This window comes from Phyllostomus hastatus, unplaced genomic scaffold (assembly GCF_019186645.2).
Source record: "Phyllostomus hastatus isolate PE091 unplaced genomic scaffold, TTU_PhHast_1.1 phas_scaffold_345, whole genome shotgun sequence".
Classification (NCBI taxonomy): Eukaryota; Metazoa; Chordata; class Mammalia; order Chiroptera; family Phyllostomidae; genus Phyllostomus; species Phyllostomus hastatus.
In genome coordinates, this window is record NW_025334024.1 from 12,963,654 (window position 1) to 12,991,195 (window position 27,542).

The 27,542-nt window shown below is 47.0% G+C and overlaps 1 protein-coding gene across 1 annotated transcript in view; it reads right to left on the reverse strand.

The window, feature by feature from the left end:
* Positions 1 to 27,542, reverse strand: part of HYDIN (HYDIN axonemal central pair apparatus protein) — a 322,142-nt gene that overhangs the window by 9,255 nt on the left and 285,345 nt on the right. Inside the window, exons 67-83 of the mRNA XM_045819132.1 lie at positions 25,034 to 25,194; positions 22,642 to 22,739; positions 21,643 to 21,850; positions 20,236 to 20,448; positions 19,635 to 19,773; positions 18,419 to 18,584; positions 15,267 to 15,414; positions 14,613 to 14,820; positions 13,894 to 14,115; positions 12,152 to 12,321; positions 10,013 to 10,211; positions 8,076 to 8,234; positions 5,372 to 5,649; positions 3,852 to 4,071; positions 2,045 to 2,257; positions 1,275 to 1,438; positions 345 to 495 (exon numbers count right to left, since the gene is read on the reverse strand). Coding sequence (XP_045675088.1) covers positions 345 to 495; positions 1,275 to 1,438; positions 2,045 to 2,257; positions 3,852 to 4,071; positions 5,372 to 5,649; positions 8,076 to 8,234; positions 10,013 to 10,211; positions 12,152 to 12,321; positions 13,894 to 14,115; positions 14,613 to 14,820; positions 15,267 to 15,414; positions 18,419 to 18,584; positions 19,635 to 19,773; positions 20,236 to 20,448; positions 21,643 to 21,850; positions 22,642 to 22,739; positions 25,034 to 25,194 — 3,117 coding nt within the window. The remainder of the gene's footprint in view (positions 1 to 344; positions 496 to 1,274; positions 1,439 to 2,044; positions 2,258 to 3,851; positions 4,072 to 5,371; positions 5,650 to 8,075; positions 8,235 to 10,012; positions 10,212 to 12,151; positions 12,322 to 13,893; positions 14,116 to 14,612; positions 14,821 to 15,266; positions 15,415 to 18,418; positions 18,585 to 19,634; positions 19,774 to 20,235; positions 20,449 to 21,642; positions 21,851 to 22,641; positions 22,740 to 25,033; positions 25,195 to 27,542) is intronic.

Consider the following 27,542-nt stretch of genomic DNA (forward strand, 5'->3'; position numbering starts at 1 on the left):
CAGCACGAGGTTGGACATCCCATAAGCACTCAGAAAACAGGACACATATTATTGTTGGTCTGGTAGTTGCCGGTCCGGTGTTACCTAGTACATAAAGGTTTCCATGATTCTCCTGCCCTGAAAACTCAGCATGGGCCTACTCAGGATGGCTGGCTGGCCTTGCAATCTGGTGTCATCTTCAAGAGACTGGGAATCCTGAGTGCCTTTGCCAGGTCACTCTAAACTGCCCAATATGATAAGGACAGGCTGGCTATGGAGGACACCATCACTCCCTAACACCAGGACTGTCCGCCTCAGGGTCAGACCTCCCGGGTTTCAGAGCAGTGCCTTTGACGTGTGGGTACCTTTGCACTGTAGAGCCCCTCCTTGTGGGAAAAGAAGTTCAGCTTGTAGTCTTTCTTGGCTCCAGACAGCACATCGATGTAGTCAAGGCCCTTTAGGGTGACACTCAGGTCTAGCCTCTCTGGTTTCAGGATTTCCACAATGACCCGGAATCTGGGGGAGCAGGGGAGCATGAGAAGAGAGAGTAGAGAAAATGTGAACTTTGCCCAAAGAAAAAAGGCAAGGTGCTGTCTCTACTCTTGAATGTCTGTACAACACAAGGGCCCAGGGTTCTAGTCTTCACTCCTAGCATTTCATCCCTGTGATGCCTGCAGGAGGTGCATACCATTACCATCTGCATTTCACTAGTGAGGAAATAAGGTCATGAGAAGGAAGACAACATGCTCAGGTAAGACGACTGGTTATTGGCAGAACTGGGTTTCTGACTTGGGGCCTTCACCCACGACACTAAGCAGGTGGACTCTTCTCCCAGCCCTCGGTTCCTTCACTACAAAGGAAGGGACTGGGCTGGTTGACCTCAAGCTCCTCTAGTCCTTGTGTTCTACTCTACTCCTACTTCAAGTACAAGGTCCAAGCGATGTCCTTCTCTGGCCAGTGGCTTAGGTGTTGAGACTGAGCACTCCATAATAACAATCATGGTCATTGTTATGATATCATCAGTACCAGTAATAAGAGGAATAAATAACATCTACTGAGCACTTATGTTGTGCCGGGCACCGTGGTAAGGGATGTCCGAGTCATCAGCTATTCACAGACAGCACTGAGCAGAAGACTCTCTCTGGAGGCTCAGCGTTCCGGCAGTGCCTGGCCACATCAGGGAGCTTTTCCTCTGACCCTTTTGGCCAGTGTCCTCTAGAGACCCTGACCAAGGGGAGACAGGGGAAGTCCTCTGTCTGTCTCCTCCCCTCCGAGCCCTTGCCCCACCCCCTCACCTCTGGGGCTTGTTCAGCCAGTTGGTGATTGGCAGGAGCTCAGTGTAGGGCGTCTTACATGGTACTTCTCGGTAGATATTGGCCACGGGTTTTGGGAGCTCAGTAGTGCCATGCAGTGCATACAGCCAGCCGGTCCCATCTGGCAGAGGGAAGAAGAGGGTGCCCTAAGGAGAGGAAGAAATGTGGTCAGAGTGATACAGAGGGGGCTTTATTAGGTACCCCTCAGGCATGGCAGTCACAGGATTAATGGAGGCTCCGCAAACAAGCATAACACTTTTGGAAAGCAGCTTGTTTCAGGAGTCATGAAGCCATTCACACATTTGATTCAGGAATCACAGACAAGGGAACTTACTGAAGAAAAATCCTCCAGCAGAAAAAGTGACGTACATATACATGTGTATGTATTAGAACCATTTATAATACAAAAATTTGGAGATAAACACTCAACAACTGGGGAATGTTAAATAAATTATGGAACCCTCATTCCATGAAATATTAGGCAATCATTAAAAATGATTATCATGAAGACTATTTAATTAAATAGAAAAATTCTCATGATCTGATGTAATGTGAAGATAAACAGAATGAAAAATTGGGTCTGTTATGATGGCAACCAAGGCTGTATCTCAACAGGATTGGGAGGGGAGGTTCTAGAAGGTGGGGTCGACTTTTGTTCTAACAATCTCTGAACTGCCAAACTCTGTCTCTTAACCTCTCTCACACTCCTCCTCCTCCAGTCGTGCCGGAAACTGATGGGGTGCACATCCTACCTGATGCTTGCGGTTCTCCAAGTTCATGGTGCGCGGCCTGTAGGTAATCTCATAGGGCTTGTTTTGCTGATGGGGCTCCAGGGTGATGAACTCAGACCCCTCCCAGTGCTCACCCTCAAAGATGGGGTGCAGATTCCAGGTCTGGTTGGTGCGATTAGAAAGCATGATGGTCTGTGTGTGCTTGGAGCGTACCTGGCAGGTAAAATTTACCACCTGGAAGAAAAGAGGCCCCTTGTACAGGCAGTGGAATTTACAAATCTGGAGTTCAAAGCAAGGTTCAGGCTGCAGATACACATTGGGAGTAGTCAGTTTAGTGATGTTTTTTTAAGGCAAGAAACTGGATGAGATTATCAAGAAGTAAATGTATTTAGAGAAAAAAAAAGCAATTTAAGGTCTAATACCTGACCGGCACACTCCAATGTTAAGAAGAATTGGAAAAGGAGAGAGAAGGAGCAGCTAAGTGGAGAGGAGGAGAGCCATGGGGGGTGGTCTCCTGGGAGCCCTGTGAAGGACTGTCCGAAGGAGGAGGTGCTTGTTCAAGGTGCCAAATGCCACCAGCAGGTCAAGTGAGATGAGGGGTGAGAACCGGCTATTGAATGTAGCAGCATGGACCAATGTGGCATTGGTGTACAGAGGGCCAAATAGATCGATGGACAAGAATGGAGCTCAACAATGGGACCACACATACATGATCGATTAATTTGTCATCGAAGTGCAAAGGCAATTCAGTGGGGAAAGGATAATCTTTTAAGCAAATGGTGCTGGGATCATTAGCTAACCACACACAGAGAAGAATTTTGATCCACGTCTTGCACTGCGTACAAAAATGAACTTTAAACAGATCGAACATCTAAATGTCAACTCTGTGTCCTGAATATATACAAAGCCCTGAAGACTCAATAATAAGAAAATAAAAAACAATTAAAAATAGAAGATTTAAACAGATATTTTACCCAAGAATATAGATGGATAGCAAATAAGTCCCTGAGAAGGTGCTCAACATCATTAGTTGGTAGGGAAATGCAAATGAAAAACCACAATGAAATGCCACTACATACCTATTAGAATGGCTAACGTTAAAAAACCCCAAAAAGACCATATCAAGGGTTGAAAAGGATGTGATGCAAGTACAAATGACAGACATTACTAGTGGGAATGTAAGATGACACAACCACTTTGTAAAAACAGTTTGCTAGGTTCTTAGGAAGGTAAATGCACACCCACCGTATGACCCAGACAATCCACTGCTAAATATTTCCCTGAGAAAATAAAAGCATAAGTTCTTGCCAAGATTTGTACACATGTGTTTATAGTGTACTGTATGATTCTACTTCCATACCGTTCTTGAATGAACACAACTACAGAGGGGAGGGTCAGGTGTCGTTTTGCCATACGCCATGTTGCCAGGAACACAGCTGGCGTGCACGGTTAGGCTTCTGGCTGCAGAGCTAGCACAGGGTTAACCCAAGACTATCGTTTTTTAAATTCACCCTTTACTCACAACTTATAACAGAATTTGATCTAGCCAGAGATGCCAATGCAAGCCTCCTCAAGAATGTAATGCTGGAGTTGAGAGCTGAAGAACGAATAGGAGTTAAATGAAGAGGGGAAAGTGAATATTCCAGCAGTGGGAACAAGCATGTGTGAAGGCCCTGTGTGGAGAGGCAGCAGGTCTGACTCTTTGGTGTGGGCAGTGAGGACTGTTTGAACAGAGTCGTCTGTTTCTGGAAGGCCTGGCTGAGTTCACTTGCATGGCTTCCTAGGCCCACCCTGGCCACTGGCCCACCCGTGGGCAGCACTGACTGACCTCTTTTACTGCAGGTGGTCCTACGCAGACTCCAGACAGGGTTAGGCTCAGAGGACTGCCTCCCTGGATGAAGCAGGGCAAATTTTTGTAGAAACTCTCCTTGCCCACCTCCGTGGGGCGGTAGGTGACTTCGAAAGAAACCTCCATGCCTGTAGTGATATAGCCTTCTTCCGGTTTGATGGAGAAATGAGGCTCGAATTTTTTGGCATCCCATTTAAACCTTTTCCAAGACAAAAGGAGACAGGGAAGGTAGTTGACTAGTGTCTGGGGTTGTCCTCAGTGCTGCTGAGAACGAGACACTGGAGGTTCATCCCCTCATGGACTCCATGGGACCAGGGAGGAGAGACTGCTCGGTGAAGCAGAGGCAGGTGGAGACAGGGCCAAGTCACTCCTGGGTGAGATAACTCAGCTCCCCTTCTAAGCCGAGCAGGGGTAGGTGGGGACGTAGGCCACAGCCACTCTTGTGTACACTGACTTGGCTCCCTCTGAGTTGAGCAGGTGGGAAGGGGCCGCGTCTTATCTTACTGCCCACAGTGACACATCAGGGCACATACACATGAACATGCTTACACATGTGTGCTCAAGGTTGTATCAGAAGTGGCCGAGCTAGGACTAAAACCCTCCCCAGACTGTAGACTTAACCACTCCCTGCAGTGCCTCTTAGGTCAAATCCAGGAGGGTGGAGACGATCTCTTCATGTGAGAGTTGCATCTGCTCTTGGTGGCATTGGGATCTGATGGCCCTGTGGGGTCATCCCTCTGTGGTTGGGCATTTGGTCCAGGCAGGAGACCGAGGGTGGATGGTGCAGACCAATGTACGTTCATTGCCAGGCCTGCCCCACTGTACCCTAAGGGCGCTTCACACCGAGTCTGTGTGAAGGGCAGCTCTGCAGGTGTGTGGTGCACAGCCTGCACAGCTTTGGTGGCATGACGGGTAGGCACCCGCTAGCAAGAGGGAAGGTCCTGGAAAGGCGAGTGGCCATGGGTACACCTGGATTCCAACCCCATCTTTCTCACTTCCTGGCTGTGTAACCCCAGGCAAGCAGCCTGACCTCTTTGGGCCTCAAATTCATCTGTGAAAAGGGGACAATATAGTACCTACCTTAGAGGGTTCTGAGGTAATCAAATGGGATCTTCTATGTAATAATGCCCAGCTTTGCACCTGTGCCTGGTTAAGTTCTTGCTAAATGCAGGATTTTGGGAAAATTACTTGGTCTCTTTGTACCTCAGTTATCTCGTCTGTGAAATGGATCCGTCGTAGCACTGGTCTCATGGAATTGTTGAGGTTAGAGGACAGGAGCCATGTAAAGGGCATATAACAGGCACCGAGCAAAATTCTCTGTCATATTAGTTTTGGTAATCACAGGAGCAGGATACCCTGGAGAGGCCAGCGCTGTCACATTTTGAGGGAAGGAAGGAGATGGGAAAGGGAGGGGGAAGAGAGCCAAAGTGGCCACACTTGTAAAACAAGTGTCTGATCTGATCCTGCAGTCTGCTGCAGCTCCCTGCTCCAGCTCCTACCTTGCACCCACGTCGCCTGTGTTCAACATGAGGATGCGACGCGTGGCTTTCGTCTGAAACACGACTGGTCCGAAGGGAATGTGCTGCTGGTCCAGGGAGATCTCCAGAGCCTGGCAGCAGCCGCTGAGGAGAAAGAGGGGGCGCAGGAGCCCCATGCTTTCCATGAACACTTCCTCGGAGAAGTGGGGGACACGCTTCTTCGGGGCAAAGATGATTTCCAGCTTACAGACTTCCTTGGGCTTCAGAGTGATGTTGTGGAATGGAACCAAGGTGATGACCTGGGCGAGACGACAGCGAGACTCAGCAGCTGAGGACAGGGGTTTCTGAGGTGTCCCTCCCTGGAGGCCTTGCTGCTGGGGCTGCAGCAGCCCAGGGGGCAGATCTCGCTCCTGCTGCCTCTTACCAGCGTGTCACCTTTGACAAGTCACTGAACTCAGATCATCTGTATAACACGTGTGGCGTAGAGTAGGCACTCAATAAACATTAATTCTCTTTCCAACCTTTTGCCAATAACCCCTACCCTCTGGTGGAGGAAATAGCAAGAGGAAATAAAAACCCTCAGTGCTTGGGGGTTTTTTGAGGAGCACTCCCCAGCGCACTTCCCGGTGCACTGGTCACGATGCAGATCCCCAGGTCCTGCCCTGGGCTGACTGGATCAGTGTCCTTGGGGGAGCTCGGAATCTGCGTTTTCAAAGTGCTCAGGGAGACCTGTGCATTCTTAAGGAGGAGAACCACCATTTGAATTTGTATGGTCTTCTCTCCCCACTTTGTCCCGGTAAAGGCAAATCAAAGTCAGCTTTAAAGAAGCCAAAACCCTTTTCAGCCCTGAGCTCCTTTTGGTACAGAGTTCTGAGCAGTGGCCAGAAAGTGGGCTGAGGCAGCAGGGGGTGAGGGAATGGGCCGAGAGGTGCAATAGCAGAGCACTCCTGGAGATTCCTCACAACACAGTGATGCCGGGAGCCAACCCCCGGGTGAGGGTGTCAGCACAGGTCACTGTGGCAGCTTGAAGTTGAGTCTGACCAACCAAAGAAGCAGAATGGGTATGGCCAGACCATTAGAGGCCCTGACCCACTGGGGCTGAGGAGTTTCATTTGGATTAATGAGGGATGGGAAGCAACAAGTTTGTCCTCCTTCTCCGAATGACAGAGTGAGCAACAGGGGGTCCTGGGCTGAGGTATCCACCGGGTCTCTTGATTTGGCTGGCCTCTCACAGCCCATTTTTCTGTATCCTGCCTTTCCAGATGGTCCACAGTGTTCCTGTCACACTGAATCACATATGGCTTTCCAAAAGCACTGACTCTTTCCAGGCTGTACACCTGTGCCTGCCAGAATCACCGTCCCCAGTCTGTGTGCCTGGGAGCACTCCTCACCCCGTGATGCCCAGCGCGGACCTCTCTCCACCGTGAGGCCTTCCGTGGCCCCTGACCCCCCTTTGAGCAGCTCTCTCCTGATCCTACGAGACGTAATTAGGCTTCAATGAGGTCACGACAGACAGACCCTCGTGATGGGAGTGGAGACACCAGACAGCTCAGTCTAGCTTGCTCTCTGCTGTGTGCACACACCCTTCAAGAAGGTGGCCATCTCCGCGGCAGGAGGAGCCCCCTCACCAGAAACAGACCAGGCTGGCACTCTGATCTCAGACTGCCAGCTTCCAGAGCTGTGAGAAAGCAAATGTCCACTGTGTAAGCCCCCCAGGCTATGGCATTTTGTTAAGGCAGCCCAAGCCGACTAACACACATCTTTACATTTTTAGCACCTAGCACCCGTTTACTGAGTGAGTATAAGAATGAATTGACTGAGGGGATGGATAAGTTCACCCTTGGAATGAAGCACACTTGGCCTGTGTACAGGGGCCGCCCAGACGCTGCTGCCTGTGAGACGGGGAGCAGGCGCCTGGGCCTGGTGGCTTCTCTGTCCAGGGAGCAAACGTGAGCCTTCACACAGCTCATGGGGGTGGGAAGGGGGCAGATTGGTGATGCGCACTAAAATGTACTCTTCTTCTTGATCCAACGAGCCCTCTTCTAGGAATCTGTCTTACGCAGAGAGCCGAGGATGCACACAAAGCTTCGGCTGCATCGCTTTACGTGGTGGTTTCTGATGTAAAACATCAGGGCCACCTGCAGTGAGCAGAAACGGACAGCAGGCCTCCCTACGCAGCGGAGGCGGGAACAAACACGTGGCCCCGAAGGACACAGAAAATGTTCACGATCTACTGCTCGATGATTCCAAAACAGTACGAACACTGTCATTTTGTTTTTGTAAAAAAAAATGCATAGGGGAAAAACTGGAAAGATAGGCACCAAAATGTTAAGTGATTATTTCTGGATTTGAGAGTCTGGGCAAAATTGTTTTCCTTTGTGGTTTTCCACAGTTTTCACCTGTTCTACACTGGGGACCTGTGCATGTTCACCAGCAGCCACAGACTCGCATCGTCCAGTCCAGCTCTCTTTCTGTTTCACTCTGCTGCTCGTTAGAAGAATGCGGCCTCCCTGAGCCTTGCTTTCCTTATCCGTGAAACGAGAGTGATAAAAGCACGAACACCTGACCGTTTCTGTGGAGGCGAATGCAGGTGGTGCGTGGACAGCCGCTCGAGTGTGTTGGCGCATTGCAGGTGCAGGAGACCCGTGAGCTGTCAGTGCTGTTAGCAAGGTCATTTACGGCACCAGGAAGCACAGAGAGGCCCCCGGGAGCCCCAAGCACCAACCTTAGGTTCCTGGAGTTCTGGAGTCGAGAACAGGACTGACTGGCTAAATGTGAGCTGGGCTTGGCTGTTGTTCATGACGGAGACTGTTTTTTTCACAACCTGTCCTGGCAGGACAGCTCCTAACTTCACAATCCTATTGGCTGGATCTAGGACTAAAATCTGTGGGACAAGACAGACAACGGGGAGGGAGGGTTTGTCAGTTAATGGGAAAAATAAACATCACATGCCCGCCGTGGTGAGCCTCGGGAGGTCCCTCCCTGTCGGTGCCCCGCACTCTTCACATGAAGTGCGCATTCACTCACTCACTGAGCATGTTTGTGCATAAAGTGCCCACTACACAGCAATTACGTAATTACAGCCGGGTAAGAGATGTGAAGGGAAAGCTCCGGTACCTGAGAGCACACTGGAGGGGGCTGAGATAGACTGGGGTTCTGGAGACCCCCAAGGCCCCGAGGCATGTTCACACTGAGAGGTAAAGGAAGGGCAGGGTCTGATCGGCGTGAGTCAGGGTGGGTGTGCGGTGGGAGAATATCTTGGGGAGGAGTGGGGCCCTGAGCTGCAGAGGCTGGCTCGGTCCAAGCCTGCGGCTGGGAGCCCAGGGAGACTGGAGAAGACTGAGTGTGGCGGGTGGTCGGGCTGTAATCTGGAGCGGGTGGGAAGCCAGTGAGGCACGGAGTGACCCGGTCGAGTGTGGATTCCGTGAGAGAGCTCGGCCCGGTCCTCCGTGCAGACGGGCTGCAAGAGGGCACGAGAGAAAGCCTTGAGGTGTGGGAGAGGATGGTGACTTGAACTAGAATGGTGGCAGCAGAAATAGAAAGGCAAATAAATGCATTGCTAAGTCCTCATCTAAAGCGCTGGACACAATGTCGGCCTGGATCAGGTGAAGGTCGGGCTGGGCCTTGCCCTCCAGGACGGCGCTGACCACAGTGAGCAGCGCCCACTGGTCACTGTCATTTAATTAGTCACTAAACTGCACTCTCCCCCTCCAACTACATATCCAGCCCGCATGTTTCCATTTTGTTTAAAAGGTAAGTTGTCAGCAGTAGCCTGTGAGCTCCTAGAAGTCAGAGAACATATTTAAGTCATCTCTGGACTTGCCCAAAGTACCTAATACGTAATGGGTGTTGAATGAGTGAAAGAAAGAACGAACAAATGAATGAATCAGTGACATCGTAAGGGACCCTGTCACTGGCTTGTGCACAGGCACAGCAGGTGGCATGGTTCTGTTGCTCCTTTGCTTGATGGGAAGGCAGCCAGGAATACACCCTTCCCATTTTCTCTTGGTTGCTGAAGTGTCCTGTGCATTCCTGAGAAACTTGGAAGATCTTCAGTCTTCCAAAACACCCATTAACTGCAAATACTCCCACCAGACAGACACCGAAATGTTTAGCAGACCCTGGGAAGACAGGGATCAGCAGGAAGACTGCACCCTTCCCTTGCTATTAGGAGCACCTGGTAAGAAGCAGCGCCCTTGGTGAAATCTAATCCTGGGAGCCGTGGCTGGCTGGAGAATGTTAATCACCATGGTGTTAGGGAAAGATGTTCCATGACTGAGACGTATCTGCATACCTTGCTTAAAACAAATCTTGCCTGTTAGACCCCAAAATAAAACATGCTCTCATATGGGAGAAAAAGGACATGCTTAGGATCCAGCATCTGGGAGTCTCAAACTTCCCAAGAAAAAGAAAGTTTCTCACTGCCTGTGCTCACTGCCTACATCCTTTGCTATAGTAAAGTTGGGTGTTGAGTAAGATCTATGATTCACCTGAGTCTGATCTGACAATTCACCGCTCAGTTGGGACTGCTGACCTCTGGCAGAGCGGCTAAGGGGCAGGAGATGTGGAGGGGGAGGTGGGATGTGGGCTCCTCTGGGCCAGCGTGGCTGGGAGGGGCAAGGAGGAGGGCACCAGTCCGAAGACCTCCCAAACTCCTCTTACCTTCATTTCGGTGCCTTTCCCTTTGATTTCAACTACTTGTTGCGAGAGCCCATTGATTTCAAAGGGGATGAGTTCTCGATAACTGATACTTTCTCGAGGATAAAAGGTGATTGGAATCTCCATCGTCTTTCCTGGCTTTATCACATCGACACGGAAGTTCACCTCAAGGTAGTTGGTGTTGGTGTACAAACAGTCTATGCTGGGGAAAATCAGGAGGGGGGTGCGTAAGTTCCGAGGCACTGATTTGGTCCCCCTATCACTCGGAGCTTGGTCCTGATGGATTTCCTGCCCTGCAGTCCTACAGCCATGGAGTTTAAGGGCTGAGAGCGACCCCAGCAACAATCCAGCCCACGTTCTCTGGGGCAAAGTCAAGTCACTTACTTCAGATCACACCCTGAGATCCTGGCAGAACCAGGTCTCGAGCTCAAAGCCCCATGGCCCTTTGCCCGGTGCTCTTCTCACTCTATTCATCCTGTTTCTTGATAATGCAGTTCAGGTTTTGGACCTTTCCTAAGAAGGGAGTGCTTCCTGAAGTACCTGGGTGGTAAAGACGGTGGGGAGGAGCATGCCGTCTAGAGTCAGATGGACAGGGTTTGGATCCAGGCTCTACCACTAACTAGCCATGTGACCTCAGAGAAGCTACTTAGCCTATTTGGGCCTCGGTTTCTGTATCTGTAGAATGGGGTGGTTGTGAGGATTACACGGGATAAAGCGACTAAAGCAGTCACTACACAGTCCACAGAAGAAACACGCCATAATGGCGAGCTATTATTCTGACTGATTGCTCAACTGCAAGGACCTTCAAAGATCATGCCCAGCCTGCTCCACCTGTGGGTGGGAAGGCACCTAGACCTTTCCATTACAGCGTCTCCTTTCTGCCTTACAGTGCTTAGAGAACAGCTAGGCCGGTAAATAGAGCTAGATGCTGTGAACAAAGTAAGGCTCATTAAGTTAAATCATGCAAGAAAGAGTGCAAGTAGAAACGATGTTTAATAAGTGGCACTTTCGTAACTTAATATTCAGGATAACCACCACCACCACTGTGACAGCATATAATAATTGAGCATTTCTTGTGTTCTAGGCACTGTTCTAAGTACTATCTCTAGATCTCCTAATAGCCCTACAAGGAAAGTACTGTTATTATCTCCTACTTGGGGCAATGAGACAGAGGCACAGAGTTTAAAAAATTTGCCCAAGGTCACATAGCTGGGGAAGAGCCCAGATTTGAACCTAGACCTGTGCTACTCAATGTGGCAGTTTATTTTTTGTTTTTATTTTTTAAAGATTTTATTTATTTTTAGAGAGGGGGGAGGGAGAAAGAGAGGGAAAGAAACATCAATGAGTGGTTGCATCTCATGTGCCCCTTACTGGGGACCTGGCCCACAACCCAGGCACGTTCCCTGATTGGGAATCAAACTGGTGACCCTTTGCTTTGCAGTCTGGTGCTCAATCTACTGAGCCACACCAGCCAGGGCTGTGGCTGTTTAAATTAAAATTAATTAAAATAAATATTCAGTTCCTCAGTTTCACTAGCCACATTTCAAGTGTTCCATAGCCACATGTAGCCACAATGGATAGGGCAGATCTATAACATTTTTGTCATCAAAGAAAGTTCTATGGCATAGAACTCATGAAGAGAGCTTTGGATAAACACAGGTCCCTTGGCCAGTTTCTGGAGATTCTGTTTTGTTTGGTCTGTAACAGGGCCCAGAAACCTGGACTGGAACATTCTACACAGGATGGTGCAGAGTGTATCTGAACCAGAAGACTTAGGCTCAGCAGAGATCTACTATTGTTTATGAGATCACTGACCTGAGAAATTCACTTTTTAACTCTCTTAACCTCAGTGTCCACGTCTGTCGCATGGGGAAAATAAATGGAAGCCATCAAGCCTGTCATCGGGTCATTTGGCATTGCCTTCCTCACTCCAGAAGAGGCTTTTCAGCAGGGAAGCTCATGGCTATCCAACTATCAGTATTAGTGGTGGGGAAAAGAAACTCTGGATTCATGGCCACCTGTGTTTGACTTACTCCCATAATCCTTCTTTTCCGGTCATGGCCACACCTCACAGGGTGGAAGCTGTAGGTCCCAGAAGGAGCTGCAGGATCATCCTCTGGAGGCTCTGGGAAGTCTGCTTACCTCATAGCCGTTTCCTCCTTGTTGGTGATGACCAGAGTTTGTTTGTATGGGGGCATCCCGGCTTGGTAGATGAAGCAGGTCCCAAAGTTGTGGCTGGTGAAGGAGAAATGGATAGCAGGGCTCACAGCACAGCCTGAGATGCTGCACATAAATGTTGGACCGTGGCTTATCTGTGGGGAGGCAAAGGCAGGTGGAGTGTGATTAGGAGAAGTGGGAGGAAAGGGCCTTTCAGTCCTCAGGTGAAGGAGGGAGGCAGTCTGGTGTTTTAAAAAAATACAGGTCCCAGGGTTCCCTCTGCAATGATTCTGACTCATTGGTTAGAAGTTTGTTTATTTAAGAGAAGCAAGGTGGGCCACTCTGCAGTCAGACCCTGCATTGGTCCTTGCCTTGCTCCTGAAGCCATGATTTATCTTGAAGGCAGAGGGGTGTGACAGACTTAGTTACTACCCAACATTTAACTCCCAAGGCTTCCTCATTTGCAGGACTCGGATTGGTTGGCAATGTGCTCAGGTGAAAATACTTGATTTCCCATCTTCAAAACGTTAAAAATTAAATAAATTGAGGTAACATTACATAACAGCATTATATAAACTTCAGGTGCACAACTTTATAATAGGACATCTGTGTATTGTTGTTAATTTCCCGCCTGAAGTTGAGCCTCCGTCCATCACCTTGTACTTGACCCCTTCACCCTCTTTGTCCTCTTTCCACCCCCTTCCCTTCTGGTAGCCATCATTCTGTTGTCTGTGTCTGTAAGTCTATTTTTGTTTGTTTTGTTTGTTCATTTGTTGCTTTTTGTTTTGGGTCCCACATATGAGTGAAATCGTACGGTACCTAACTGTGCTTCAGTGGGTGATTGGATAGAGAAGAGGCGGTACACAGACACAAGGGAATACTACTCAGCCATAAATAGATGAAATGTTGCCATTTGCAACCACGTGGATGGATCTGGAGTGTGTTATGCAAAGTGGAGTAAGTCAGGTGGAAAAGGACAAGAACTACACGATTTCTCCTTCTCCTTGCAGCTAATGGTGGCTGTCACAGTTCTGGTCATCAGGATGTAAACTATTTTGAATAAAGAGTCAAAGTCTTGCTGGGAAAGTATTTTGCCTTCACGTTCTACCCCTTATTTTCTTCCACTCAGGAATGCAGACATAGATAGGGCTGCAGGAGGGACTGTCATCTTGTGACCAGGAGGTCAAAGGCCAATATGCCAAGGGTGAAAGGGTTAATTTCAGGAGTTCTGAAAAAGTTGATTTTGATAGTTTGTGCTAGTGTTCTCATTGCTGTAGAAGAGCAGCTTTTTAGAGGTCCTTCTCTGCCATCCCTGCTGACATCACAATTCCTTGGTTTTTCACTCGATAACTTATCATGGAAAATATGTACGTATTCTTTCTCTCTCTTGCTCTCCACCTCCCATCTAGCTTCCTTAACGCATTGTATGTGGGAAACGTATTTATACGTTTTACATTGACTGGTAGTAGAGCACACGATAAAAACTACCCGCAAACAATGTGTTAATTTAATGGCTGCATGATATACCAATGCATGGATGCTCGCCTGCTGTTCAATTCACACTTACTCACTATGCACCTCAGTTATTACCATTAATAGAAACTATGGGGACTACCTCCAACATATCTACACTCCGGGGTGGAGAGGCCCAGAAATGCTCAGAAGTAATCTCCCAAGGCAGAATGCTGTGAGCGCTTTCAGTGTCGGGCAATGTTAGATGGTCTCACCTTGATTCTGAGTTCCAGGCCCTTCAGGACACATTTCTTAAATGGTTGGAAAGACAGGAAGGCAGGGGCACTCTGCCCCATGTCCACTTTGCCATCAGTGGGTGAAAACTCCAAGTACTGCAGCAGGGCTTTGGGGCCAGATAGCTCTGCCTGGAAGTTGAAGTTGAACTTCCCAGTGTTGATGAAGGTGAATTCACACTGGACACATTCATTCAGCTCCACCTGAGAGAGAACAGAGTATGTTGAGTGAATGCAAACCATGGCTCACTCCTCTAGGGTGAGGATATGTTACAATTTGGGGGGGAATATCTTTTGAGAAATAGGAATGGAAGATGATGTGAGTGAGTTGAGAACAATTAAATTGTGGCCAGATATTTCAGCAAGACCTACCAAGTGTTGGGGCCCCCCACACTTGGAAGAGTAAGATGGCAATTTAATTCTTATACCTCCCTTGGTAGCCAAGCGTCCTTCCTGTATGTTTAATACAAGCATTCTTCCCCTTCCCTACCATCTCTCCACCCACTGAAAAGTAAAATAAGAAAAGTGTTCACGTCAAAACCATATACAGTCTGGGGAAGGAGCTGCTCCTGGTGTATTTCTGTTCTCCTGATCTTCCTGGCATTTCGAACAGAGAGATTCTGCCACTGTTCACTGGTACTACCTGCCTTTCCCAGCCAGTGTCAAAACCCAGAGAAAGCAAGGCCCTCTTGCGCCTTTACCTCATAGAAGTTGACAACCGTAGTCTGATTGGGAGTCAAGAGAGTGGATGAACCAGTCCTGTCTTTGCACTTGACATTTGCATTCATAGTGTAGCCCTCAGCCTTGACATTTAAGGTCAAAGGGTGGGCTTTATTTTTTACATTGCAGATCAAATTAAAGTTCACATCTCCTTCCTGCTTTGGTGTGAAGAAAATATCAACTGGTAGCCTGGTTGGGGAAGAAGACAACAGATTACCTGACTAGGCCCCCTGTGAAGATCTGCTCAAGAATATGGGCCCAGTGAGTTACCTGGTACACTGTGAGTAAAAGGCATTATAACTCCGAATTATGATGAATTTGGAAGGTTTTCCAGGCAAGGCAGAACATTGCTTTATGGATTCACAGATAGAGTAGATGGTGAAGAAAAGAACACGTATAAGGAAAATATTGAAAAAAAGGGCTTAAAATTCTCACTGCTCCACAACTGAGCAGGGAAATGAACAGCAGGGACTAAGTAGGACAGAGTGGAATTGCTAACACCTACATGTCAGAGGTGGAGACTGTACTGCAGACGGGGCCCTCTAAGGGAAACTGATTCATTCTCTTGGCTGGCTGGCCTGGGACTCCTGCCGTGTCGGGAGGGTGAAGCCCTGGGGGCCTTCCTACTTCCTTACCTGGACTGCGGTGAGAGCCAGCCTTCCATGGGAGAGACGACCAGGCTGTCGCTGAACCCTTCCGAGTATCGGGAGTTTTCCAGGAAGGCAAAACTGAATCCCTGCTCCTCCCTGTTGATGATGTGCACGGTCTCCCTGGCTTCTCGGCCTGAGGAGGGAACACCAGCCCTCAGGCGAGGCCTCAGGCCTGCTCTGGAAGCATCTCAGTAGAGACTGCCCTGCTTCTTTTCTTCCCTCTTCCAAGCTCCTCAGCCCTGGGCTGCCTCTCTTCCTCTAGCTCTACACGTGACCTTTCTGCCCTGGAGGGGTTCCAGCTCTCACTCTAGAACTTGACCCACCCAGTGCCTGATCCTGCTAGGTGGCTCTTCTGCCTCAGTCACAGCTCTCCTGGGATCCAGGTGACACTGTTCTTTTTCCCCTTCTTGTTTCTTCAGACCCGATGCCTTCCTTCCTGTGTTAATGGTGGCTTCACCTTCCCTGGCAGGTGCCTTAGCTCTGCTCATAGCTTTGTAAAGCACCACTGCATGGAGCTCTTTAAATTAGACCTCCCATGCATCCTAAGAGTTCTGACAGTGCTGGTTAACCCATCTGCTAGCGTTAGTGTGCTTTTTCTTACTTTCCTGGACTATCGTAGAGCATTTGTTTTTCCACATGAACTTTCAAAGCATTGTATCCAGCTCTCTCCCCACCTGTGCAAGCCTTTGGGATTAAGGTTATCAGATTCAGCAAATAATTTTTCAGTATAAGTATGTCCCAAATCTTGTATGGGGCATACTTATGCTGACGTACTAAAATTTATTTGCTGTTATCTGAAATTCAAATTTAACTATGTGTCTATATTTTTCCCGGCCTCTCTAGCTGCAATTCTAATGGAAACTTGATTAAATTTGCATTTACTTTTGGCAGAATTGACAAATATTCAGATTTTGTTTGGGGACATTTTGATAAGATGTTATTATGGTTTTCTTCATATAGCTCCTGCGCTTTTCTTGTTATGTTGATCTGTAAACATTGTATAGGTGTTGTCAATACTAGAGAGAATTTTTTGTTTCTGTTTCTAGGAGCTTACTGCTGACAGAAAGAGAAACTATGGATTTTTGCATACTTGTCTTGCATCCAGCCACTTAGTAAATTATCTTGTTGATTTAGTATTTGTTTTGCTTTTTTTCTAGAGCCTCCTGAAGTTCTCTATATCTGAAATAATCAGCCACAGCAAAACGGGATGGTTTTGTCTCTTTTTTCCCCAATGTTTATGCTAATTATTTTTCTCATTTTTATTGTATTTGCTAAAGTCACTAAAAAAGGGTTCAGTAATAATGGTGATAATGAGCAGCCCTGCATAATTCCTGATTTGAGCTGATGTGGTTTACTATGAGATAACATTTGCCTCTTGATTTTGGCTAATCTTCTTCATTCAAGTGTTCTCCTCTATTCCTATTTTCCTATTAGAGTTTTTGTTCAGAATGTCTGCTGAATTTTAGCAATGACTTTCAGCTTGTAATAATATGATCATGTGGCTGTTCTTCTTTAAACTGTTAATGTAATGATTATATCAAAATGCATGACCCTTGCCTTCTGAGATTAAATTGTTTGTATGCTGTTATTATTCTTATGATATATTACTCACTTATTTTTGAAAACCTTACTAAATACCATGATTCCCTCCTGCTTACTTATATGTGTCAGTATAAGAAGAGTAGGAAAATATCACACATCAAACTGTTAACACTGGTTTCCTCTGATGGAAAGGGAAGGATGAGATATGATGGGTGGGGAGAGGTTATGAAATTTTTCCTTATATAATACTACATTGATTGGATTATTACTTTTATAAGTAAAAAATGAATTACTAAAAAACCCTCTGGCTTTAATTGTATTTTACGCACACACACAGACACACATACTTAACACATCCATGGAATAGATTTCTAGGGTTACGAGGAACCTGGTAATCACTTCCATTATTTCTTTCTGGTCTCTGCTCAAATGTCATCTTCCCATTGCCAGCTGGCATTCTTCATTCTCTCTAGCCTGCTTTATTCTTCTCTAGAACCCTTATCAACATTTGACATGGTATCTATGAGGTCTGTCTGGAAAGAGTTCAGCCACTGTTAATATAACTGAGAATGGTTTGCATGACATTGGTGTAAACTGGAAGCCAAGGGGAGTGGACTGGAACGTACATGTGTGAACAATAATGACTTCACTGTACTAGTCAGTAGAGGTGGTAAACGCTGTTTAGTGAGCATGTGTACTGTGTGGCCATTGCATTCAAAATGACTGAGCAAATGAGGAGAGCATCAAATGTGCATCAAATTTTGCATTAACCTTGAACATTCTTCCATGGAAACTATTGGGATGATTCAGAAGGCCGCAGCTATGAGCAACTGATGATTGGAAGCTTCATCATGACAACAGGCCTGCTCATGCATCATATCTCATGCAGAGTTTTTTTGGTAAAATATCAAATCACCCAGGTGACTCAGGCCCCCTACAGCCCAGATTTGGCACCCTGAGACTTCTGGCTTTTCCCAAAACTAAAATCACCTTTGAAAGGAAAGAGGTTTCAGACAGTCGATGAGATTCAGGAAAATATGATGGGGCAGCTAATGGCAATTGGGAGAACTGTGTGAGTTCCCAAAGTGCCTACTTTGAAGGGGACTGAGGTGTCATTGTCCTACGTACAATGTTTCTTGTATCTTCTTCAATAAATGTCTCTATTTTTCATATTACATGGCTGGATACCTTCTGGACAGACTTCATATTTTGCTTTTTTATTTGTTGGTAGTCTGCTCCCTATTCCTAGACTATAGCCATCATGAGGGTAGGAACTTTGGTTTTATGCATTGTATTCCCAGCTTACAGAAGAGTGCCTAGGTCCTACAAGGCTCAATGGTATTTTGGAACCATATAAATGCACGAAAGGATGGCAGAGAAATCCTGCACACACACCAAGAAGCAAACAAGTACAGCCCATAATCTGGGGCACACACAAGGAGGATGGGGCTGGCACAGTGAGAAAGGCCCTCAGACACGCTCCTGGAAGGTACCAGGAAAAGTGCCCACCCAAGTCTGCTCTTGGAGCTCATTGCTGGGTTGGTCCCACTTCCCACCCCTGTAAACTCCAAATGCAAACCAAGAGGCAGCCTTACCAATGAGGAGACAACTGAAGTTGAGGTGGGACTTATCCAGATTGATGAGAGGGTCAGAGGCTTTGCCTACCAGCAGGAAAGGGACTGTGATGTTGTGTTCAGGGATTGAGAAAGTCCAGAATGCTTCTGTGATGTTCAGATGGAAAGGCGTGTACTGGAAGACAATCTATGAAGAGTGGTACACAGTGGTAAGTGGCACTTCAGTTTATTTACTCCATGTGCCCTGGGAGGCTTGTCGGCACTGGGGTTGCTATGGCTGATGTTACCAGGTCACCACTACCTTTCTGCCCTCTCTGAAGGGCATGTGCATCTGGTTATGCCAGCCACATCAGTGTCTGTTTGCCCTGTTTGCCCACAGGTCTTTCTAAGGGGGCTTCTCCCCATCATGGCCTCTGCTGGCTAGGCTGCCATATTTCACACCAGGTCTTTGGTATGGCATGTACAAATGGAGAGATTCAGAGGGAAATTTGGAATTTTGACTTTCCCCCAAAAGTCTGGGAGACTTGGCAACCCTGGGCCCACTTGTCTGTGTGGTGGTCATCTCCGGAGAAGCACCATGGCCAGCTGGCTCTGGTGCCCAGCATTCCCTATCATGGTCCCCTTGGCCTGCTTCGTTCACTTGTATGACCTTCCTGAAGGCATCTGGATTTGTAAGTTCTGTTTCACAGATTTATTTCTGCCTCCAGGATTCTCTGTAGGACTTATAAGAAAGACATGGGGCCCACAGATCTATTTTGGCCAGTGAGTTCATGTTGCTTTGAGCCAGACCCCCTAACCCAGATGACTGTGGAAACAGTAGGATTAAGGCGTGGGACATGGCTCCAATTCTCTGTTTTGCCCTTTGACCTGACCAAGTGAAAACATATCTGTGTCCTTTCACTGCTGCCAATCGCCAGTCTCTTAGACAAAAATAACACTGTCCTATAGTGTCTGGGCACTGTTGGGTATCTAGCTCCCCTTTCCTGCTTTAATAATCTTAGTTTTTTAAAACTTGAAATACTAGAAATCTGCTTCTCCATGGCCAACCAGTAGAGCTTAGGCCTGTCTTGTCGATGAGGATTGCCTGACGTATATAGTTGCCACTCAAGAAACACGCATTGATAGATGCACCCTGAGGCTGTTCCCCCTAACTGTCTCTATGGCACACCTGCGGTGCAGAGAGGGATGGAGTGATTCAAGCCCCGGCTGAGTGGCCCTCAGTCGTATACACACTCACCTCAGCTTTCTTTTCTGGGAGGATGAAGCCCTTGTCTGTAAGGCACGTGAAGGCTGGAGGGTTCTGGAGACTTTCAATTTCTTCAGAGATCCAGCAGAAGGAGTAGGTGCTAGTGGTTGGGTTGAGGATTGTAAAAGTCCTGGCGGAGGGGGAAGGATTGATAGCAGAGCATGAGAGAGGGGGTTGAGGATTAAGAGAAACTGAAGCACCTGCCCTACCATGGTCCCCGGTGTGGGAATTAGAACTGTTCCAGATACTTTGTCACTGCAGAAAGGAAAACTACATCTCACTTGGGGGCCCAACGTAGAGCTGGAGCTCTGGACTCTGGAGTAATAATGATGCCAAAGGCCCTTCTGTCCCCGTCATCCTCTGTGGTCAAGGTGGTAGTCAGGGATTGTATTATCACGCCTTCTGAATTTCCCACAGTGTCCAAACTAAGGAGACAGGATTCACTTTCTTACTGTAGCAGCTCTCTCAAGTCCAACCCCAGGATATCAAGCCGACTTCTAGGAACCCATCTAGCTGGATTCTCTGAATTCTCCCTCTCAGTTCTTTAGAAGGACTGATATGAACTCAGCGGATGCAAACTTAAGCCACTCACCGGAGATTCTTCCCTCCTATGCCCACACTGGTGAACTCGATCACCCGGGTGTTTGGATCCAGGACCCCACCACCAGGCCCCCGGAGGTCTGGGTTTCGCCGGTGACCACTGATGTAATCTGAGTCTTTCAGCTCAAAATGACAGATCGGCAGGAGGCTCCGCCCTTTTGCTGACACAACTGGGCCTTGTTCTCCAGGTGGCAGGTTGGGAATCCTGAGAGGATAAGGTTGTATGAATGTATTTATTTAAGCTTTAATCAATTGTTGCTGTCTTAGTCGGTTGTAAATGAATATTATATCTATTAAAATGTGAGCTCCATGGGAACAGAGACTGGGTCCATCTTTGTCAACAACATGACCTCAGCGCCTTGAACAGTACATGACACATAGTAGGTGTTCATTAATTAATGGTTGAGTGGATGAGTGCATGAAAGGGCCGAGTATGAGGAGCCTAAATTCTGGTCCTTCCTGTGCGTCCAGGTATGGCCTCACATTACTTCCTCCATCAGCGGTGAGAAAATCTCCCGGCTGTCAAATGGACATAGAGGCTTACCCTTTGGGCTCTCTCAAAGGCAGCTAGTGGGATATGAAAAGTGATGGAGAAACACTAAAAAAGTATCCTGAGATGCTAGGAGAAAGTGAACTGGATGTGAGCAGACTCCCCGCTCCAGGTTCAAATTTAGGTGGCCCAGGTGCAGGAGGGTCCCTGCAGTGATTGCGGTGTTTTCTAGGAAGCTCCTGTGGCTCACAGAGGTCTCTGCCACACTCAGCCATGGTTCATGGAATTCCTCTGCAGGGTGGGCGTCCTCTGTGGAGCTTTCCTGGGAGTGTGTGCCACATCAGGGACTTTCATGGCCAGGGGTTATCGGGTTGGCTTTTCTCTAACTGGGTCTGGTCCCCATCTCCTCCTTGCTTACTATGCACTAGGTCAACCACCTCCACCATGACCGCCGTTTAATGTTTGTTGTGCTTAATGTGTGCCAGGCACTGTTCTAAGCTTCACTAAAGTGCCTCAGTTTTAACGACAAATCTGCAAGGTATGCATTGTTATTTGCATTTTACAGCTAATGAAACCTAGTATCAATAAAGGCACAAAAAAGCCTTCCCAAGTTCATGCTTGCTCCAGGACTGGGACCTACCTGGCTGCCAACTATTTGGTTGCCCAGTGGACTTTTGAACGTGGCCAGGAAGGGAGAAGTGGGTCAGAGCGAGAGTCTAGAGATGGTTGATGAGCAACCCTAAAGACTAAAGCCTCCTTGTTCTCCAAAGGCTAACTCCTTTGAATCTTTCCAAAGTGAAATGTGGCGATCTGGGGCCACAGCAGGGTCTCAGATTGGAAAGAGCGTGGTAGTGGTGGGAGGGAGGAGGGAGAGGAGCTGCAGAGCTTGTTCTGGGGAGACCTCCTTACTGGCAGGTAAGAGTGCTCTCGAAGTCTCCAACCTCCAGTGGGGAGAATTTCACGTTGATCTTCTCAGTCTTCCCCACGGGCACAGTGCCTGAGGGGGGCACCACAGAGAAGGACAGTGGGGGAGCTCCGTTCCCGTGGTCCACGGCGCTGTCCAGACTGCTGCCCGTGGGCAGTGTGACCTGGCTCAGCTGATCTTTTTGAGAGGAACCTGGGGGCAGATGGAGAATCAGTGAAACTCTGCATTTGCAGTGGGAGGACAAGGTGAAGGCAACCCACTCACAGGTCCTTAGGGACCCTCTGTGGGGTCTGTGAGTTCGCCTCTTCCAGCAGATATACTTTGGTCACTAGGGGTAAGGAACTGACTCATAGTTCTCACAGGTGATCCGTGAAAAAGACTGCCATTAATTCTATCAAGTTTTCAAATTTGTTTTCTTTTGGCTCAAGGGAGTGGGTCAAGTAGATGTCTGTGGGTCTTCTGCCTCAAAAACACTGGGCTGTGAATATCATTTCTGGAGAATCACTGTGTCTAAGCAGGAGTTCACAGTCTGGGGCCCACTTGTAAGGTCTGGGAATCTGTGAAACTGCAGCAGTAGGAATAGATACCTGCCTACTGAGTGCTGGGCCCCTTTATCAAGGGCATGAACCAGCTGCAAATTGGGCATGGTATGTAATTTCCTGGGGAACAGCTCATAGTTTCATCATTTTCTCCAGGGGTCTGTAATGTCCTAGAAGGTTAAGGTCTAAGAGAAAAGACTCCTAGGGATCTGAGAGGGGATGCTGGTCTCTTTGGGGGCCAGAGTCCAGGCTCCAGGAGGGCAGAGGTCAGCTGTTGTTCCTCGGGCCCATTTTGGCTCTGCAGACCTCAGGAGGCCTCTGCTTTGCTTCTCCATAGCTACATGGGGGGCTGTGGGAGCAGAGCTCACTTTTCCATGAATGAGGCTCTTACACTAATTGGGGACTCAGTCCAAACCCTGGGTTTTTACCTGTCACCGCACTTACCTTGGTTATCTGGCATTGCGAAGCTGACGGCCTTGGCTGTCTCTTCGGAGGTCCAGCTGAATTCCAGCTGCACACTTCCTGTATTAGTCAGTTCCAGCCTGCACACAGATCAGGGGACGGGTTTGAGGAATGTGCTGCCAGTGATCTTTGTCCTGTCTGCACACCCATCATCTACACTGTTGCTTTTGTCTTTCAGTCAACTCACTTTGTGTTTTAAATATTTCTTCAAAAGGTGAGTTTAAGCAATTTATCTGAAATCGGGCATTTGATGTACCAATTATATTTCCTTACAAACCACAAAATATATACATAACTCTTAAAAGCAAAAATATCCAAATGTTTAGCATTGAAAATCCTCCGGCATACCGCTGGCAACTATGCAGTGAACTCTCAGCATGCATCATGGCAGTCCTGAGAAATTCCCATGAGAGAGGAAACACGAATCTATCTCACACGATAGTACCTTCCTGGGGTGCAAATTTCATAGCCCCTTCCCTTCCTGAATCACTTCCCACCCCCAGAAACAACGTCCCTGTCCTCAGAAACCATCTGACCTCTTCCCAAGATGCTTTCACTGGCTGAGACACAGACTTGTCTCAAATTTGGAATTGGTGAAGACTTTTCTTGCTTCAAGGTTCCCTGCTCTATGACAAGAACTGGCAGATAGAAGCTTTTTCTGGAATCACTGTTCAACTTGATCACAGACAGTGACAGCAGGAGAGCGAGATCTTGATACAAGGAGATGATTGTGTAAGAGAAAGAGGCACACACGCTCTCCTGGTGTTAGGGGAGTCGGGGGAGGTGGGAGTTTGGAGGGGGTGCGTCTAGGGTGGGTGTAGAGGTTAGATCTCCGTTATGCCACCCAGGCAGACCATGTGGACAGGCCTGAAGCCAAGTGCTTTGACTTCAGGGGCTTATATTTATTGTGTGAACTTGTGAGTAGTGGTCTTCATCCTAAAGGAAACTTTTAAAAAGTGCAGAAATCTTAGCGGCATAGAATAGTCTTCAGAAAAAGAAGCCTTGGTGTAGGGAAAGGGCCAGACGGTAGGATTTTTTGGGTTTGCGTGCAGTTGGTCTCTGCAGCAACCACTCACTCTGCTGTTGTGGTGTGAACACAGCCCCGGACAACACAGAAACGAACAGGTGTGGCTGTTGCCAACAAGCCTGTTCACCAAAACGGGTGGCTGGCTGGGTCTGGCCCACAGGCCATAGTTTGCTGATCCCTGCTTTGGTGTCATGGGCATCAGCAAATCCCACTTCTTTCCTTATGTCTTTTGGTTCTTTAATAACTTGAGGGGACACTTTAAGTGCAACAAATGCAAAATGAGTCAAACAAGTCGATGACTACTTTTTACAAAGTGGAAATGTCAGTTGTTTACATTTTTGTTTTTGAAATTCTCAGAGATTAGTCACAGGCTTTCTCTCTTTGTATATGCTGCTCTTTCTGCCTAGAAGGCCATTTTTTTCTTACTTCTTTTCTCACTTTTCTCACTGGGCTACCTCCTCTTTGTTCTCTAAAATTCAGCTGGGCCACCACTTTGTCTGGGAAGCCTCCCACGACACTCTGTCGCGCCCCATCTTGGTCCACGTCAGGTACTCTTCCTGCCCCCTCAGGACATTGTGCTGTGCCATCGGTTCACCCGTTTGCCTCTACTCCGCTACCCCCAGCTCAAGACCATGAGCTCTTCGAGAGCAGTGCCCACGGCATCCTTGTATCCCTGCATCTGAGTGTGGGTGGGGGGTTAAAATAACCCTTTCTCTTTCTAAGGACAATTTTGACTTTGAATTAACTTTCTAGCTCAGTTTCCCTAGAAAATAGAGGAGGAATGTCAGTTGTGTTATAGGCAACATTGTTTATAGTAAAAATGGCCCCTGTTTGGTAAGTTGTGTCCAGTGTGGAATTGTGATTATCTGGAGGGAAGCTATAGCGTTGGGGTTCTCTTAGCGACTCTCATAACAGGGCGTGTCCCGTGCAGAGACCCTGAGAACTGTACCTGTGGAGTGGTCATGAGAAATGTCGGCTTCTGTTGGTCATGGGGCTTCCTGACCAGGCTGGACCCTATGCCCACTAGTGTGGATATTGTCCGAGCTGTCACCTGGTTGGCCAACAAGGGTAGTTCCTGGTTGCTGGTGTGGATTGCTTGCAGGGACTATTCCCACTGGAGCTGATCACCTGATGCCAGTTTCCTGGCCTATATCTTGATTTCAAGGGTAAACTTCAATTGCTTTGTGAGTCTGAATGTTTCACTGGGCCCAGGCAGACACTGGTGCACGCTACAGACAACACCTGGTATGTGCTGCCGTACCCACTGGATAAATGTTGGGTGAATGAGTGAGCGAATGATGGAATGAAAGAACTTTGATGAGTGTTGGGAGGCTTTTGATGACTCACTCAAACACTCGGGTCTGGTAAACTAGCGTTTCCTTAAAGCGCACGTCGCCCGTTTGGCACTTGTACGAGGCGAAATTCACATTGGCGCTGATCTGAAGCTGCAGTTCTCGGTAGTTTTCTTCCAGTACTGAGTGAGCAGGCTCGGGGTCCGTCTCTACCACCTGTAACAAAGGCAGCATGTCCTCAGTGATGCAGAGCCAGCTGTCCCAAAGGCACTTGGGTCGGGGGGGGCATCGCAGTACACTATTCTACGGATGCGAATTAACACCAACTCATAAACCCAAGTTCCAGAACAAAGGATTAAGGCAAACCTAAAATGACTCATAAATGGAAAAGAAACCAAAAAATTGCCGAGGGTATCAGGACTGCACAAACATGAGTTTGGGGTCAGATGGACCCCAAACAAGGTAGGAGAAAGAAAGTTATAAAGAGGGGCATGGATATTAATAAAATAGAAAATAAATCTAAAACAGAAAAGACCAACAAAGCCAGAAGTTACTAGAAAAGATCTTAAAAACCTTTGCTGAGACTGACAAGGAAATAAAAACAAAGAAGCAGTACCAGAAATGAAAACCGGGGACATTATCATTGATCTCACAGATTTAAACATATAAGAAAATATTATGAGTAATTTTATGAAAATACACATGAAAATTTAGTTGAAGAGAAAATCCCTAGAAAAATAATTTAATAAAACTGACTCAAGAAGAAAAAATAATAACCCTGAAGAGTCCTAACACTATTAAAGAAAACAAATGATAGTAAAAATAATCTTAAAATCTCAAAGACCTAAATAAAGAGAGTAATATACCTCGTTAATGGAAAGGACAGATTAATAGTATAAAACTGTCAATTCTTCCTGAACTGACTCACAGAGGCAACCCCATTCCAGTCAGTCCTCCACCAGGGTTTCCCAGGGCAGCTGCCCCGCGGGGCAGGGCCACTGAGCCCTGCGCAGTCAAAACTCCCCGTGTGACTTCGACTCCCTCCAAATTGAACTATTAGTAGGCTGCTGCTGACCGGAAGCCTTACTGATAATATTAACAGTCAATTAACACATATTTTGTATGTTATATCTATTATATACTGGATTCTTACAATAAAGTAAGCCAGAAAAAAGAAAATCCATTAACAGTATTTATTGAAAAAAAAAAAAACCCCACTGTGAGTGGACCCACGTAATTCAAACCCGTGTTGTCCAAGGGTCAATTGTACGTGATAAATGGATTCCAAAATTATACAGAAAAATAAGGGGCCAAGAAAAATGAAAGCACTTCAGAACAAAGCAGTCCCAGGGAGGGACTTCCCTTCCAGATATCAAGGCCGATTATGAAGCTCCAGAAATTAAAGCGGTGTACAACCGGCAGAGGGACAGGAGAATTGGCAGTAAAATAGACTAGAGAGACAAGAAATACCCCAGGCACATATAACATTTAGATGGCAAGGGAGTAATGGCGGATCACAACAGAAGGGCCCAACAAAAGGGGGATTTGGCAACATTCGTTATCTAGATGGGAAAATATCAAATTGGATTCTTGCCTCATACCATAAAATCCAGGTGGGCCGTGGGTGTAAATATCAAAGCAAACCTCTTCAATATAAAAAAAATCAGTGAATCTTTTTCTTCCCTGTTAGGGAAGGGTTTTAAAAACAAGACACACAGAGAAATAATTATAAAAGGAGAGATGAATGTCTTTGTTCATGAAAAGCTACATTAAGGAAAATGAAAAGATAGGCTAAAATTTGGTGAAGGCATTTATAGATAAATAATAGGAACTGTGGAGTTGATAAAAAAAATAAAACAACTCATACAAAGGACAGGCATCATAATTTAAAAAATGGGCAAAAGGCTTTTATGAAATATTCAACTTCATTTAGTGATCAGGGAAATGCAAAGTAGGCCCCCAAATGAAAGTATTTCCTATTCACTTCAATGATAAAAATCACAAAGTCTGACAATGCTGAGTGTTAGAGAGAATGCAGAGCAATAAGATTTCTTTGCTAGTTGGAGCATAAATTGGCAAAGCACTTGGAAAACATTGGGGAGTTATCCTGGGAAGCTGAACATTCACATACCCTATGATTCAGCAATTCCACTTCTACAAATAAACACCCTCGCCAGTGAATGCATGTGACCTGAACAGTAATGCTCACAGAAATGCTGTCCAAAGTAGTAAAACCCCAAATAACTTTCAAAAGAGGAATGATGGTAATGAAGGGATGAAGGAATACAAACTGGTAGTCAGAGAACTGTCATGGGGATGGAACGCACAGCACAGGGAATGCCATAGTATTGAATGGTGGTCAATACTATTCTAGCAACATAAGGTGCCAGATGGGTGTGAGATTTATCGGGATGATCACCTAGGAAGTTATATAATGTCTAATCACTGGGGTGTACACCTGAAACCAATATAATAATGTATGTCAACTGTGATTGGAAAAAAAGAAAAATACATTTTCTTGCTAATACTAAGTACTCAGTAAGTGTTGTTAGTTGCTAAAAAAA